The sequence below is a fragment of the Balaenoptera musculus genome, chromosome 20 (genome assembly GCF_009873245.2).
Source record: "Balaenoptera musculus isolate JJ_BM4_2016_0621 chromosome 20, mBalMus1.pri.v3, whole genome shotgun sequence".
Taxonomy (NCBI): Eukaryota; Metazoa; Chordata; class Mammalia; order Artiodactyla; family Balaenopteridae; genus Balaenoptera; species Balaenoptera musculus.
In genome coordinates this window covers 8,048,746-8,063,301 of record NC_045804.1, presented here as the reverse complement: position 1 = coordinate 8,063,301, position 14,556 = coordinate 8,048,746, and the positions used below count along the sequence as shown (strand labels likewise).

General features: G+C 62.3%; 2 protein-coding genes across 5 annotated transcripts in view; one reads left to right on the top strand and one right to left on the bottom strand.

The window, feature by feature from the left end:
* The window catches only part of UBE2O (ubiquitin conjugating enzyme E2 O), a 56,514-nt gene extending 46,283 nt beyond the window's left edge, over window positions 1–10,231 (top strand). The window contains exons 6-18 of one of the 3 annotated variants that reach the window (XM_036837835.1): window positions 548–691; window positions 1,023–1,132; window positions 1,269–1,344; window positions 1,641–2,113; window positions 2,487–2,641; window positions 2,886–2,998; window positions 3,092–3,220; window positions 3,829–3,918; window positions 4,694–5,390; window positions 5,629–5,765; window positions 7,472–7,675; window positions 7,773–7,830; window positions 7,976–10,231. In XM_036837835.1, the coding sequence (XP_036693730.1) occupies window positions 548–691; window positions 1,023–1,132; window positions 1,269–1,344; window positions 1,641–2,113; window positions 2,487–2,641; window positions 2,886–2,998; window positions 3,092–3,220; window positions 3,829–3,918; window positions 4,694–5,390; window positions 5,629–5,765; window positions 7,472–7,675; window positions 7,773–7,830; window positions 7,976–8,646 (3,057 nt within the window). In that variant the 3' untranslated portion in view covers window positions 8,647–10,231. Of the gene's footprint in view, window positions 1–547; window positions 692–1,022; window positions 1,133–1,268; window positions 1,420–1,640; window positions 2,114–2,486; window positions 2,642–2,885; window positions 2,999–3,091; window positions 3,221–3,828; window positions 3,919–4,693; window positions 5,391–5,628; window positions 5,766–7,471; window positions 7,676–7,772; window positions 7,831–7,975 lie in introns of all 3 variants that reach the window. The other 2 variants (XM_036837834.1, XM_036837836.1) reach the window with 2 other exon arrangements.
* Window positions 10,232–11,150: 919 nt separating this feature from the next.
* SPHK1 (sphingosine kinase 1) lies at window positions 11,151–14,554 on the bottom strand. 2 transcript variants are annotated; one of them, XM_036837838.1, is made up of 6 exons: window positions 14,278–14,554; window positions 13,415–13,618; window positions 12,929–13,081; window positions 12,717–12,811; window positions 12,521–12,636; window positions 11,151–12,221 (listed from the first exon to the last, which is right to left on the bottom strand). In XM_036837838.1, the coding sequence occupies exons 2-6, from the start codon at window positions 13,422–13,424 to the stop codon at window positions 11,420–11,422; spliced, it is 1,176 nt and encodes a 391-aa protein (XP_036693733.1). In that variant the 5' UTR covers window positions 13,425–13,618; window positions 14,278–14,554; the 3' UTR covers window positions 11,151–11,419. The 2 variants fall into 2 exon arrangements, with proteins under 2 accessions (XP_036693733.1, XP_036693732.1); XM_036837837.1 differs by lacking the exon at window positions 14,278–14,554 and adding an exon at window positions 14,034–14,238.
* Between the last annotated feature and the right edge of the window lie 2 nt (window positions 14,555–14,556).

Genomic DNA, 14,556 nt, shown 5'->3' with positions numbered 1-14,556 from the left:
ACTGCTTCTACACCGTTGCTTTCCTAGAAAAGGGGCGGTGTGTATCCAAAGGTATAAAAGTTTGGGTGTGGGCAGAAAGCAGTAGAACCTTTCTTTGCATTTTGTTAACTTGGTATCTCATCCTTTTTAAATCTCCTGTTTTCTTAGAGCGTATGCAGTATTTTACTACAACTGACATTTTAGAACAGTAGTACATGACACAGTTTGTAAATAAGAATACTAAGGGAGTGTGTGTGATTAAGCAGGTTTGGGGACCCCTGCCCTCTAGAGCTTTAGTACTTAATGTGCCGCCCCTGGACCAGCGGCATTGTTGTGGCCTGAGAGCTTGGAAGCAGAATGGGTCAGACGTGCATTTCAGCAAGATCCCTGGTGATTTGTGTGCACCTGACATCTGGGAGGCGCTGCTCTGGAGCCTTAGGGGGTGTGGAGCGTGGAGGCCCGGGGCCGGCAGGAGCCAGGCACAGAGCAGGGGGTGCGGGCATGGAGAGCACCCTCCCCTGAGGAGGCAGTGCTCACGGGGACTTTTCTCTGGCCCCAAATCCTGCAGGGTCTCTTCTTTGATGATTCCTACGGCTTCTACCCAGGCCAGGTGCTCATTGGCCCTGCCAAGATCTTCTCCAGTGTCCAGTGGCTGTCAGGGGTCAAGCCCGTGCTCAGCACCAAGAGCAAGTTCCGCGTGTTGGTCGAAGAGGTAGGGGTGGGGGCAGGACAGGGGGGTGAGGCCCTGGATCTCCCACCCACCCTGCCTCACCTGAGGTGGGGCTGCTCTGAGGACCAGGGGAACCCGGGCCGAGCAAGGTGGGAGGGTGGTGAGTGGCAGGTCCTCTGGGCCCTGACTGGAGGTGAGGAGGCCGCAGTGAGTGACCCCTGGGGTGGGCCTGTTCTGGGGGTGTCCAGACTTGGTGCTACACTGTGATGAAGACCTGCTTCCTGCTCTGGGGGCAGGTGGGCTCCGGACAGCTGCCTAAAGAGAGGGCGTTAGAGCCTGCTGACCGTGGCCCTGTCCCGCCCGCCACCCCCAGGTGCAGGTTGTGGAGCTGAAGGTCACGTGGATTACCAAGAGCTTCTGTCCAGGGGGCACGGACAGCGTCAGCCCCCCGCCCTCTGTCATCACCCAGGAAAACCTAGGCAGGTGAGCGGCTCCAGTGTGCCACCCGCTCCAGCGCCCCCAGGGGCAGTCCCCAAGCAAGTCTCTGGGCCGCGGGCACGGGTGCGCGGGGCTGAGAACCCCCTGGCCCAGCCCCTGCCTCTCCTCTGTCCCCTCCCAGGGTGAAGCGTCTCGGATGCTTTGACCATGCTCAGCGGCAGCTCGGGGAGCGCTGTCTGTATGTCTTCCCAGCCAAGGTAGAGCCGGCCAAGATTGCCTGTGAATGTCCAGAAAAACACTGCGCCCAGGGGGAGGGCTCTATGGCCAAGAAGGTATGTCCTCGGGGTTGGGGCTTGGCGGGCGTTTGAGGAACTGGCCTTGAGCCATTTCCACAGCAGGAAGGTCTGTGCTTTAGGCCTTGGGGGGCAGCCCTGATGACCCTTGCAGGCCAGTTAGGTGTGTACAGCTGTCACCCCTCAGACCGAGCTGCCTGGGGTCCGGCCGCGTCAGCCGGCTCTCCACAGTGCCCGCCCTCCCCATTCCGACCCCGCAGGTGAAGCGCCTCCTCAAGAAGCAGGTCGTGAGGATCATGTCCTGCTCCCCGGACTCCCAGTGCTCCAGGGACCATTCCATGGAGGACACAGGCAAGAAGGGGGCGGCCAAAGCCAAGAGTGAAGCGGGGTCCGCCAGCCCCGAGGAGACGCCTGATGGGTCTGCCAGCCCAGTGGAGATGCAGGACGAGGGCCCCGAGGAGGCCCACGAGGTGGGCGAGCAGCTGCCCCCCTTCCTGCTGAAGGAGGGCGGGGATGACAGGCTGCACTCGGCCGAGCAGGACGCCGATGACGAGGCCGCCGACGACACGGACGACACCAGCTCAGTGACCTCCTCCGCCAGCTCCACCACCTCCTCCCAGAGCGGCAGCGGCACAGGTCGCAAGAAGAGCATCCCCTTGTCCATCAAGAACTTAAAGCGGAAACACAAGAGGAAGAAGAATAAGATCACTCGTGACTTCAAGCCGGGGGACAGGTAAACTCAGGGGCACCCTCTCTTTCCCGGCCGGGTGTCCAGCCTGAGACCCTCCCCTCCTGCCCCCGCCCCGCTCCCACACGCATGCACACTCAGGCTCATGTGCACATGGGCGCACACATGGTCTGCAAGCCCCGTGAAGGCTCAGGGGTGCCCATCCGAGATGATGTGGGTGCCTGGGGTTGGCCGGGTGGGAGGGAGGGATCTGGGAGTGGGAGAGGGCGGGACGGGGCCGTTCCAGGAGGAGATGCCTGGTGGGGAGACTGTTTCTTCCCTGCTGCCTGATGCTAAGAGTTTCAGGTTACCGAGCCCGCGGGGCGGGGCGGTGGGTAGAGAGCGTAGCTGCGCTTTCCTCACTGGTCCTGCGCTGCAGGGTGGCGGTGGAGGTGGTGACCACGATGACCTCAGCAGACGTGATGTGGCAGGACGGCTCCGTGGAGTGCAACGTCCGCTCCAACGACCTCTTCCCTGTGCACCACCTGGACAACAACGAGTTCTGCCCCGGAGACTTCGTGGTGGACAAGCGAGGTAGTGCCGGGCGGGGAGAAGGGGAGAAGGGGCGAGAGGTCTGGGCATCAAGGACACTCCCCTTGGACGGTGGCTCACTCTTCTGAAGACTCGGGGAGCCTTTCTGGCCTGCACTGACCGAGCCAGGGAAGCCGTGGGTTCTGGGCCCCGTTGTGGTTGACGTGCAGTGGGTGGGTGGGTGGCAGGTGGCACCACCAGGGCGCCTTAGCTAGTCATGTCCCCCCCCACCCCGCTGGGTCCCCAGTCCAGAGCTGTCCGGACCCCGCTGTCTACGGCGTGGTGCAGTCTGGGGACCACGTGGGCCGCACCTGCGTGGTGAAGTGGTTCAAGCTGCGGCCGAGTGGGGACGACGTGGAGGTGAGCGGGTGCTGCCCCCGCGTCTCCTTCAGGGTGGGCTCTGGTGGGCTGGATGTAGGGCCCCTGGGCTCACGACCACCCATCCCTCCCCAGCTGATCGGAGAGGAGGAAGATGTGAGCGTCTACGACATTGCCGATCACCCTGACTTTCGGTTCCGCACGACCGATATCGTTATCCGAATTGGCAACACTGAGGATGGAGGGCCTCACAGGGAGGATGAGGTACGTACGCCCTGGCCTGTGTGGCAGCTGCAGTACCTGATGGTGCCACCAGGTGGCACCAGGAGCCGAGACCTGCAAGTCCTCTGGGCTGCGTGTCCACCCCAAGCGCCTTCCCCAGGAGAGCGGCTGCCGGCAGTGGGGCCGCTCAGTCCGAGCACCTGCACGAGGACTCACCTGCCTGCCGGGCTCAGGCCTCGTTCACACAGCTGCTCCCTGGGCTTATTAGAGAAGCCCATTCCTGTCCTCAGCGCCACGAGCGTGGTGTCAGGTGCTATAGGAGCACAGGAGAGGCCTGGGGAGGTGGCGTCTGAGCTGGGCCCGGGCAGATTCCAGGCAGAGGAAGAGTGGGGACAAAAGTCCCGAGGCTGGAACCCCATCCTGGGAATGTCTGGAAGCCCGGAGAGACCAGGGTGCTGCAAGCAGGAAGGGAGTGAGTGGGGGGCTCAGTGGACGGCGAGCATTGGGGGTGTTTCAACCAAAGGGCCCCGTGCTCGAGTTACTCACGGTGGTCTGTGGCTGGTGCCCACATCCCTTCTCTACTCATGGTCTTGCCCCTCCCCTCACCCTTGGGGGGCTGCACCTTTGAGCCTGCCCCACTTGCCCTGCAGCCATCAGTCGGCCAGGTGGCCCGCGTGGACGTCAGCAGCAAGGTGGAGGTTGTGTGGGCTGATAACTCGAAGACCATCGTCCTGCCCCAGGTGAGCCCCTGCAGAGCCCACCACGCGGCTCCAGACCGTGGCAGCCGGGCCGGGAGCTCACATCTTCCTGGCCAGGGGGTCTGCTTTTGGGGAGTAAGGTCTCAGGGAAAGGAAAGGCAGTATTACACCCAGAGCCCCGGGGTGAGAGAGTCGGGAAGGCAGAGAGGCAGCCTACAGCTGGATTGCCAGTCGTGTGTAGATTTTCACAGACCTCCCAGATCTGCCTGGATCCCCATCTCACTGTGCTAAGAAAACACAGGTTGCTTCCTTTAAGAAACAGAGCCTTCGCACCAACACTTCTAGGAAACCTTTCGCAGACCAGGGAGAGGAAGCAGGTGGGTTCTGGGCAGCAGGGCTGTTTTGGACGCTGCTTCTTCGCTCCCTTGTTGGAGCTGATGCTCACACCCCAGCTCCCCTCCCCTGGCACCGACATGGGATGGGGGAGGGCTGGCTCACCCCTCGTCCAGGAGGCCATTCCAGGGACGGGAACAGGGTGTGACACGGCCCAGCTGACCAAGTGCACTCAGTGGCGAGGAGGCTGGAACAGGCCTTGGCTGGGCTTTGGGCCCATGGGTGGGGCTGGGGCAGCGGAGGTGCCTCTCAGGGGCCTAGGGACCACCAAGCACAGAGGCCCAACTGCGGAGGCCAGAGCAGGAGAGGGAGGAAGGGTGGCGTGGCTGCCGAGGCTTCAGGGCGCCCCGTCACCATCAGCTCTGAGGGTTGGGGTCCTGGCAGGGCGCCCCTGAATGGCCCGCGCCCCGTCTCCCCCCACCAGCACCTGTACAACATCGAGTCTGAGATCGAGGAGTCAGACTATGACTCGGTAGAAGGCAGCACCAGTGGGGCGTCCTCGGATGAGTGGGAGGATGACAGTGACAGCTGGGAGACGGACAATGGGCTGGTGGAGGACGAGCACCCCAAGATAGAGGAGCCCCCCATCCCGGCCGCCGAGCCGCCAGCGGCCCCCGAGGAGGACAAGGGAGTGCTGATCAGCGAGGAGGCCGCCACGGCCGCCATCCAGGGAGCCGTGGCCATGGCCAGCCCTGTGGCTGGGCTGATGGAGAAGGCTGGCAAGGATGGGCCCCCGAAGAGCTTCCGGGAGTTGAAAGAGGCCATCAAGATCCTGGAGAGCCTCAAGAACATGACCGTGGAGCAGCTTCTGACGGGCTCGCCCACCTCCCCCACGGCGGAGCCGGAGAAGCCGACTCGGGAGAAGAAGTTTCTGGACGACATCAAGAAGCTGCAGGAGAACCTCAAGAAGACCCTGGACAACGTGGCCATCGTAGAGGAGGAGAAGATGGAGGCGGTGCCAGACACGGAGCGCAAGGAGGACAAGCCCGAGGGGCAGTCGCCGGTGAAGGCCGAGTGGCCCAGCGAGACCCCGGTGCTCTGCCAGCAGTGCGGCGGCAAGCCCGGGGTCACCTTCACCAGCGCCAAGGGCGAGGTCTTCTCGGTGCTGGAGTTCGCGCCCTGTGAGTTCGCCCCGTGTGTGTTCCAGATCTGGAGGCCAGGTGGCTGGCCCCCGGCTGCCGCCCAGGGCGGGGGAGCCGTTTCCCTGGCCTGGGCACCAGTCCCCATGCCAGGAGAGGAGGGCAGGGAGCATGTGGGTTCATCCACCTGTCGGGGGAGCGCTCCCGGCGGCCGCCGCGCCTCCAGGTGGAGTTCACAGGCCTTGCCCTGAGGAGCTGACCACTCTCTTTCCCCCTCTAGCAAATCACTCTTTTAAGAAAATTGAGTTCCAGCCTCCAGAAGCCAAGAAGTTCTTCAGCACGGTGCGGAAGGAGATGGCCCTGCTGGCCACCTCGCTGCCCGACGGCATCATGGTCAAGACCTTCGAGGATAGAATGGCAAGTAGCCCGGTGCGGGCCGGGCCGCGGAGGCGCCTCTCAGGGGCCTAGGGACCACCTGGTGCGGGTGCGGCTGTGCTGTGCGGGCGCCTGGTGCCCGAGAGGCTGCAGCCTCGGCCCCTGGACCTGCAGGCCTGAGGGACTCCTGAGAGGGCAGGGCAGGCTCCGCCAGGGGAGCCACACGGCTGGCAGAAGTCCCATGCGTGTGTCCAGACCAGATGGTCGTCCTTTTAAAAGTTAGTTTAAGATTATAATGATTACCTGACTCTTCTCTCGTTTTTTGAAAAATTAGAACGTTTTAGAAAAAGTCATAGTTGCTTTTGACCAATCCTCACCCTGCCCCCAGCGGCCATGACCTTAGTAGGAGTTTCATGGGTCTCCTTCCAGATGATCTTCTTATATGTTTACATGTTCGTGCATCACCATAAACCAGACTATCTTGTAGGATTTGTTCTACACGAATAGCACATCATCATACACATCATCTATAACTTGTTGTTTTTCAGTCAACAGGGTAATTTTTGAGACCTACCCATGTTGATTCACACTGATGTAGGTCATTGCTTTTTAGCTACAGGACAGTATAGCCTCCCGTGGCCACGTCACACTCCATTTGCCACTTCTGTTTGTGACCTGGGCCCCGTGTTTTGAGTCATGCTGGTGGAGGCGTGTGAGCGCTTCCTTGTTTGTTCCAGGAATGAGCGAGCGTGGTCCATCTGCCACCTTATTTGTTCAGCAGACCTTCACTGGGCCTTGCTGTGTGCCCAGGCACCATGTGAGACACTGAATTTGGGTCCGAGTGAGGCCTCAGCTCCAGCCCAGGCCTGGAGGAAGGGGCGAAAGGAAAGGGACCACAAAGAGAGGCACTGTTGAAATGGGCCTGCAGGCGGTCAGAAACCCCAGGGCAGGGCCAGGAGCGCGTGCATGGTCAGGGCTGCTCGAGGTTCTTGATGATGCTTTTAGTTTTCCTTGGGTTTTAGTAAAATTCCTTTTGAAAATTCCAACCTGTCTCAGCTCTGCTGACGGAAGAACTCTTTTGTTCGCTTTCTACCCAAATCTCACTCAGAGGGAAAGGGAAGTCGTGTGTTATCTTGAGGCCCACAGCGTGGCTCCAGTCCCAAGTGCACGAGAGGATTCCGTCACCCCAGCTAGTCCTTGGCCCTAGCCGGCTCTCAGCTCGTTGCTCACCCGGCACGTTGCCCTGGCGATGGTGTCCCCCCCCCACCCCGACAGTCAGTGTGGATCTCCGGTGTCTGTGGAGAGTCTCCTTGATGACTTACAGCCTGAGTTTCTAGTGGTCTCCCAGCATTTTCCCCGACTTCAATTCCTCTCATCCTTCTAGTTCCCTAAAAGCAAGTGCAGCCTTGCCATCCTGGAATGTTCTTTCGTCTTCTGATGGGTTGTAATCGTTGCTTGCTTCACGGGGGGTGGGGGGCTGTTTTGAGGAACGCAACTTACAAGTAATGATTTATAAGGAAAAAACCTGGTAGGAAAATTCTTTTTGTGCCAGGAGTTAAAAGATGGCAAGCAGGTCTGCACAGAGGTGTTTGCGTTTAGGTTCTCTGTTGCTGGCAGTGTCTGGAGTCCCAGGGGGCTCCTCCCGCTCCTGCTGGAGCCGCACAGCGCCCTGGAAAGGATCACATCCAGGTGCCCCGTGTGGAAGCCCGCCGCCAACCTCAGCCTTCCCTCCCTCCCTCCTCCTCTAGGACCTCTTCTCGGCCCTAATCAGGGGCCCCACTCGCACCCCCTACGAGGACGGCCTCTACCTGTTTGACATCCAGCTCCCCAACATCTACCCAGCCGTGCCCCCCCACTTCTGCTACCTCTCCCAGTGCAGTGGCCGTCTGAACCCCAACCTGTATGACAATGGGAAGGTGTGCGTCAGCCTCCTGGGCACCTGGATTGGAAAGGTGGGTACGGTGCCGGCACCTGGTCAGGATTGGGGGAGGCCAGTCTGGGCAGGTGTCTGGGACAGAGTTGATCGATCGCACTGTGTGTGTGTTTTAGGGGACAGAGAGGTGGACGAGCAAATCCAGCCTTCTCCAGGTGCTCATCTCCATCCAAGGTACGGTGGGCGGGGCCGGGGTGGTGACAGGGCTGCCGGAGGGCACAGTGACTCTGGCTTTTGCATCCCCCACCTCCTGTCTGTAGCTCTGGCCTCCTCCTGGGGGTTGAGGTCGGGCGGGCCTGATGGGCTTCTCCTCCCGCAGGTCTAATCCTGGTGAATGAACCGTACTACAACGAAGCCGGCTTTGACAGCGACCGCGGCCTGCAGGAGGGCTATGAGAACAGTCGCTGCTACAACGAGATGGCGCTCATCCGCGTGGTGCAGTCCATGACCCAGCTGGTGCGGCGGCCGCCCGAGGTCTTCGAGCAGGAGATCCGGCAGCACTTCAGTACTGGCGGCTGGCGGCTGGTGAACCGCATTGAGTCCTGGCTGGAAACCCACACCCTGCTGGAGGGGGCCCAAGCGCTGCCCAACGGGCTTCCCAAGGACAGTAGCTCGCCAGAGCCGCCAGCTGTGGCCGAGCTCTCAGACTACGGCCGAGAAGAACCTGAGGACGGAGGGCTGGCCCCTGGAGAGGCCTCCCAGGGCTCAGACTCGGAGGGTGGCGCGCAGGGCCCGGCCTCAGCCAGCAGGGACCGCACAGACCAGACTTCGGAGGCAGCGCCTGACGCCTCAGGGCCACCCAGTGTCAAACCAAAGAAGCGGAGAAAGAGCTACCGGAGCTTCTTACCTGAGAAGAGTGGCTACCCTGACATCGGCTTCCCCCTCTTCCCGCTTTCTAAGGGTTTCATCAAGAGCATCCGGGGGGTCCTGACGCAGTTCCGGGCCGCTCTGATGGAGGCGGGCATGCGCGAGAGCGTGGAGGACAAGTAGTCAGCCAGCCCTGGAGGAAGGAGCGTCGCCGCGCGGAGAGGCCAGCTGCTGCCTGCTCACTCCCTCCCCTGGAACCTCCCCTCTTCCCTTTCCTCCTCTGTCCCCAGTGCAAGCCCCGCCCATTGCCCTCTTCTTCCCAAGGTGAGTTTGATGCTGAAGTGCAGGAAGTTTCTTGAGATGCTGCCATTTCTATTCCCAAGCAATCTTCCAGCAAGTGGGTCCCCGTGGCAAGGAAAATCTGAGCCCTGTTGCTGATTTTCCACTTGTCACCCTAGGCAGGGTGTCCCAGCACTTCCTCCCTCGCCATCTCCACCTCAGGTCGGAGGTGGGCCTTTCGTGGGGGCTGACGCGGGAGAACTCGGGGCCCAGGTGTGTGCGGACCCGCGGGACCGGACCCGTGGGACGAGTGGACGTGCCTTGCATGAAGTGTGGGTTGCTCCAGCGGTTCCCCGGTCCCCTTTGTCCTCTTCAGTTCCACTGTAGCTTCATAGTGTCCCAGGCCCTCCTGCTGCCGCCACCAACCGCCTCCTCCCTCATCTCCCAGCACCAACACTCTCCCTTGGGAGTTGCAGCTGCCGTCACAGACTCCTGGCTCTGCTCTGGCCCATTTACACAGGAGAGCCTTCGGGCCTGTTGAACTCGCTCTCTAAGAGAGGTTGGGACCAGGCTGGGTTCAGGGTGACCCCCAGGAGAGGTGGTGGCCCTCACACGCTGACATGGAGTCAGGACCAGGGAGCTGCAGGGAAAGAAACGGCTGTAGGTGCCTTGCTCTTGCTGTCCCATGGGGCTGGGGGATGGCAGCTCTGGCTTCAGGGCCTTGCCCATCTGCTCCCCCCGCTCAGCCCCATCCCAGGGCCCCAGGAGGCAGCAGCACAGACAAGGCTAGGGCAAGTGCGAGGGCCTCCCCTGTAGACTGTGCCCCTCCCACTATCAAATGCTAACGCTGGGAGGCGGCATGTAGCTCCCTGAACACAGCGAGCCAGCCCTCTCTCCCGGAGGATGAGAGCGAGGCCTGTCAGCCCTTCACTTACAAGCTGCAGGCTCAATGCGGGAGAGAGGCGGCCGGCAGGCTTCTCCCTCGCAGAGACGGGCCCAGAGGTTTACAAGTTTTCTAAGCGTTTGATAATGTGAAGCTCCAGTTGAATAGGAAGCTGTTGAGCACATTGCAGCTATGTAATTTTGGTGTATGTATGTAATATTTAAGATTGAAAGAAAATAAATCTCAAAAGCAAAGATATTAACTCTTACTAGAAAAGAAAAGACAAAATAAGAAGCCAAAGCATGATGCGTCTTGTCCGCCTTACGCTGGCTCCGCACCTGACACCTGAGCTGCCGCAGCCGCGCAGCAGCGTGGGGAAGGGCGGGGCCGGAGTCGGTGTCTTGTTTGAGGATCACCCGGAGTGACTGCTGGGGCTGTGCTTCCCGGTGCGTTGTTCATGTGGAGATGTGAATGCCTCCTGCTTAAGATACCTGTATAAAGTGCTGTGTGATTAAACTTTTTTTTTACTTGCATTTTTTTTTTTGTTTGGCTCATTACAATGTACAAAAAAGACAAGGTGGCACCATTAAATCTGCCTCTGCCATCCGTCTGGCTCTGTCGCCTTTCTTCCCCTCGGGGGCACCTCACACACCCTCCCCCGGGGAAGGAAAGATCCCTGTTGCTGGGGAGGCTCGAGGCAGCGGCACCTTCTCCTCCCAGCCTGCTTCTGCGTCTCCGCGTCTCCTGTCAGGGGACTCACAGGGGCCGGGAGACGAGGGTCTAGAAGTTCAGTGGGTCGGTGCTCTCGCCTCCGAGCAGGGCCCGTGTCCTGTTCCTCAAGAGCCACCTTTCAGCAGTGCGTCAGCAGTAGCTGCGGTCCCCAGGGGCCCGTGACTGACCAGTTGCACCGGTTCAGCTCCTTCCAGATGCTGGGGGAGCTGACTTGGCAGCACCTGGCCTGGGCTTGAAGCCAAGGGTTCCCCACTTTGAGCGGATGGCATCTGCCCCTCGCTGCTGCTTCCTTTTAACCCTGCCCACCACTCCCCCACAAGGACGGGCTGGAGGAGGGCAGGGGAGGCTGAGGGAGACCTAGATTCCTCCCTGGAGGGATGACGGACTCCTCGTAAAAGGGGACAGCTGCCTGCCATTTTGACTTCCGTTGCTCCTTGCCAGGTTTCCCCAGGGCGCCTAACTCGGAGAGAGACATTTTCTCTTTCTGCTGAGACTCGCTGGCCGTGTGGCCCTAGGTAAGACACACTCGCTTTGAGCCTCAGTCTTCCCGCTTGTGCGAACAGGCAGTTGGCTCCAGGCCAGGTGTGGCATAATCATCACTGGGGCAGGGCCCCACCCCTACAAAAGCAGCCGGGACCAGCTCTGATCCCGTGCCCACCACCAAAATGACTTCCCAGGGGCCAGTACCGTGCATTGCCCCATCCAGGAGGGACCATTGGGCATCATGTTAAATTCTAGAGCCCTGGAAGAAGCAAGACCCCACTCTCCCCAACCCCTAGGATAAGACCAGTAGGCTGGGAATGTTGCTTTATTTGGATTTGATTCAAGAGGTGGGGCTCCCAAAACAAAACATGGTGGCTTCCACGCTCCTAGCCCAGCACCTCATCCTGGCCTTTGGTGGGCAGAACCGTCCTTCCCAGCCTTCTCCAGGAGCCTTCCTCCTCCTCCCGACCCGCCATGTGAGCTGTGGACAGTCCCTCCAGTCTCGGGGTGGGGGGGGGCAGGGGCCTAAGCTCAGAGGAAACCAAGTAGACAGACGAAGGCACGGCAAGGCCCGCGGAGTCATAAGTGCTCCGCTGGAGGTGGCCTCTGGCTGGGTGAGGCCTGTGGCTCCAGGGAGGGTGGGGACTCCCTGCAGCCACTGACCATCCAGAAGTAGTTTGGGTGCACCTGGCCCTGCACAGCCTCGCTGATCATCAGTTCCCCATCCACAGCAAACACACCCTTCCTGTCCTTGGGTTCCAGGCGGAAAGCAACCACGGGCACATACACCAAGTGGGGACAGTCACACGCCATGTGCCTGCCTTTCTCCATGGCCAGGAAGAGGCGCAGCAGTGTGGCCCGCGACACACCTGCCCGCACGTAGAACAGATGCATAGCGCCGGCCGCACAGCGGCCCATGGGTGCAGCAAACATCTCGCTGCCCAGGTGTGAGTGCAGCAGTGCCAGCACCAGCACGAAGTCCTGCTCCGGCACCACCGTCCAGTGAGAGGGCACTGCCTCCTCCAGGGGCACCAGGTGGGCGTCCACAGGGCCCTGCTGGGCCTGCTGGTCCCGAGCGGGGCAGGGGGGCATCTTGGAGACCACCGTTTCTACAGGGAGGTAGGCCAGGGAGCCCTGGTAGGTGCGCAGGGCCGCCAGACGCAGGAAGGTGCCCAGAGTGAAGCGCATCTCACCCAGGCGCCGAAACTTCTCACTCTCCAGATCCACGTCAGCGATGAAACCCCAAGCCAGGCTGAGCACGGAGAAGAGGCGCTGCCCGGAGGCCGTTTGCAGGGACAGCAGATCCATGGGCTCCAGCAGCCGGCGGCACAGCAGCCGTGTGCAGTTGGTCAGGAGGTCTTCATTAGTCACCTGCTCGTAGCTGCAGGGGGAGAAGTCAGATGGGGAGGGCAGGAGCCCTCACACGTCCGCCCCTTCCTCCTCCTGGGGAGTTGGGGCGGGCGAAGTGACACTGAGTCCCTAGGGAGTTGGCAGGCGTGACAGATGGAGCAGGTGGAGGCAGCAGCTGGAGTCACGGAGAGGGCCCCAGAACGGAGGGGCCGAGGCTCCAGAGAAGAGGGCATGGAAGTTACCCCTGCGCGTGGTAACTTATGAAAGAAAGCCTGGCAGTAGGGCGGCACTGAGGGGAAACTGAGGCCCACTCTGGCCCTGGGCTCTCACCCGGCATAATGGTTCACAGAAGCGGCCAGTGCATTGCCAGAGCCGGCTGGGAGGCTGCACAGGGGCTTCTGGATGGCGGTCTCCCAGTCAGGCCGCTCCATGAGCCCGTTCACCACCTGTTGGAGCACAGGCGGCCTCAGCCTGGGAAGCACCCCACCCCCACGACCCAGGCCCAGCCTCCCGGTGCGGGCCTCACCTCATGCATCAACCCGTCTCCAGACATGACCACCAGCGCGTCCCAGCGTCTCAGGTCCTCCGCCCGCACCAGCTCCCGGGCGTGGTTCCGCCGCTCTGCGGAGAGAGCAGCGCGGCTATCACGGCGGGGGCTGGGGTGGGGGGTGGGGGTGGGGGGTGGGGGTGGGTCCCTGGCTGGGGATGCTCCCTGCACCCCCGCGGGGAGACACTCACCAGTGAGCGTCAGCGTGAAGGAGACATCGGCCTGGGCCAGCAGGGGCTGCACGTGGCTCCGGAAGAGCTGCAGGGCTTTGCCCTTGCCCCCGCGCGGATTTAACAGCACCAGCACTCGGCAGGGCCTTGGGAGCGGGTTCCGGGAGCCGCCCGCTGTAAAGACAAACCCGAACCGGCCACTAGGGGGCTGACGACCACAGCAAGGGCACTGGGGTGGGAACGCGGTGCCTGAAACCCACGGGTAACTGATCCAACAGAGTCTGGCCAGAGGCAGCGGCCTCCAGTGGGGAGCTCCAGCGGCGGGACCGCGCTCCTCACCCGGCCAGCTTGGTTGCCTCAGGCTCGGCCCGCTTCTGGTCTCGTCGGGAAAAGTGCTTCTCTCGGGCGTCCACAGCCTCTCTTTTGTTCAGCTGACTCGGGCCAACCTTCCTCGCGAGGGAGAGAAGGGAACCCCCTACAGGCCTTCCCCGCCAGGCCCCCACAAACCTGCATCCATAACCGCGACCCGAGGCCCTCGCTGCCAGGGGGTCCCCGGCGCTGTCGGGGCGCTGTCCGCGGCGGCGGCTCCTGCCTTCAGCTCCTTATCGGTGCTGCCCAGGCGGGCGTCTTGGTGCCGGCTGTGGGTCTCGCCCTCCCCGCCCGGAGCCGGGGCTGTAGGGGCACCCGCGTCATTCCCTGCGGTTGCCGGATCTGAGAGAGAGGAGACAGCGCTGGTGGAGTCCGCAGCGGCCCCCTGAGGTGGGGGGGCGCCCTGCTAGGTCCTGGGACCACGCGCCTCCGGCATCGCCTAGTTTTCCGAGAGGTCCAGAGAGCCGAGGTCCAGTGCCACCAAGGGCGCTCCCGTCCTAGAACTGAGCTCCCACCCCCAGAGGCAAAGGGTCTCCTCCTGAGGGGCTTTCTTTCCTGGGGCCTCGGGTTCCGGCCCGACGATGAGTCAGAGCCCCGTGGCTGTCTCTGGGGGATCAGGTCCTCACCCCCTGGGCGCTGCCAGGGGGAGGGGAGTCCAGTTGCGTGAAAATCCCAGAACGTGAGTGGACATCGCAGGGCGCGAAGTTCGGGGCGAGCGATCCCCGCCCCGAAACAGCGGGGTCGCCGTGTCCTCTACCCTGAGCTCCGGAGCGGCCGGAGTCGCCGCGCGCGCCTCTAGGAACAGGCTCTGCGGCGCCGCGCGCAGCGCTCGTGGGAGCAGCGCCGGAGTCGCGCAAGAGCTGAGCCCGAGCCCGGCCGCCAGCCGCCGCCTCCCTCGGCCGGAGCCGAGTGGGCGCGGAGGCCATGCGGTGCACGGCAGTTTCCCCCGACCGCCCAGGAGCCACGCACGGCGAGAGGACAGGGCGGGCGGCCAGCCCTACCCAGTCGGTCCGCTTTGCTGGGGAAGCGCCACCTCCGTTCCCCACAGTGGCCTAGGGCTGAACGCGGCTCGTCCCGGGCTCAGCCTCGCATCTGAGGGACAACTGGAGCGCCGGGCAAACGCTGACTGCACGGCCTCGCTGTCTCCGGCCTCAAACTTTTGTCTCAACTTCGGGGAGGGACCTGTGCCTCGCCGCCCGGCCTGGCCACGCCCCGCGCTCCCCGCGTTTGCGGGGGAGGAACCCGCGCCCGGCACAGCTGGAGCCCGCCTGTCCCCGGCC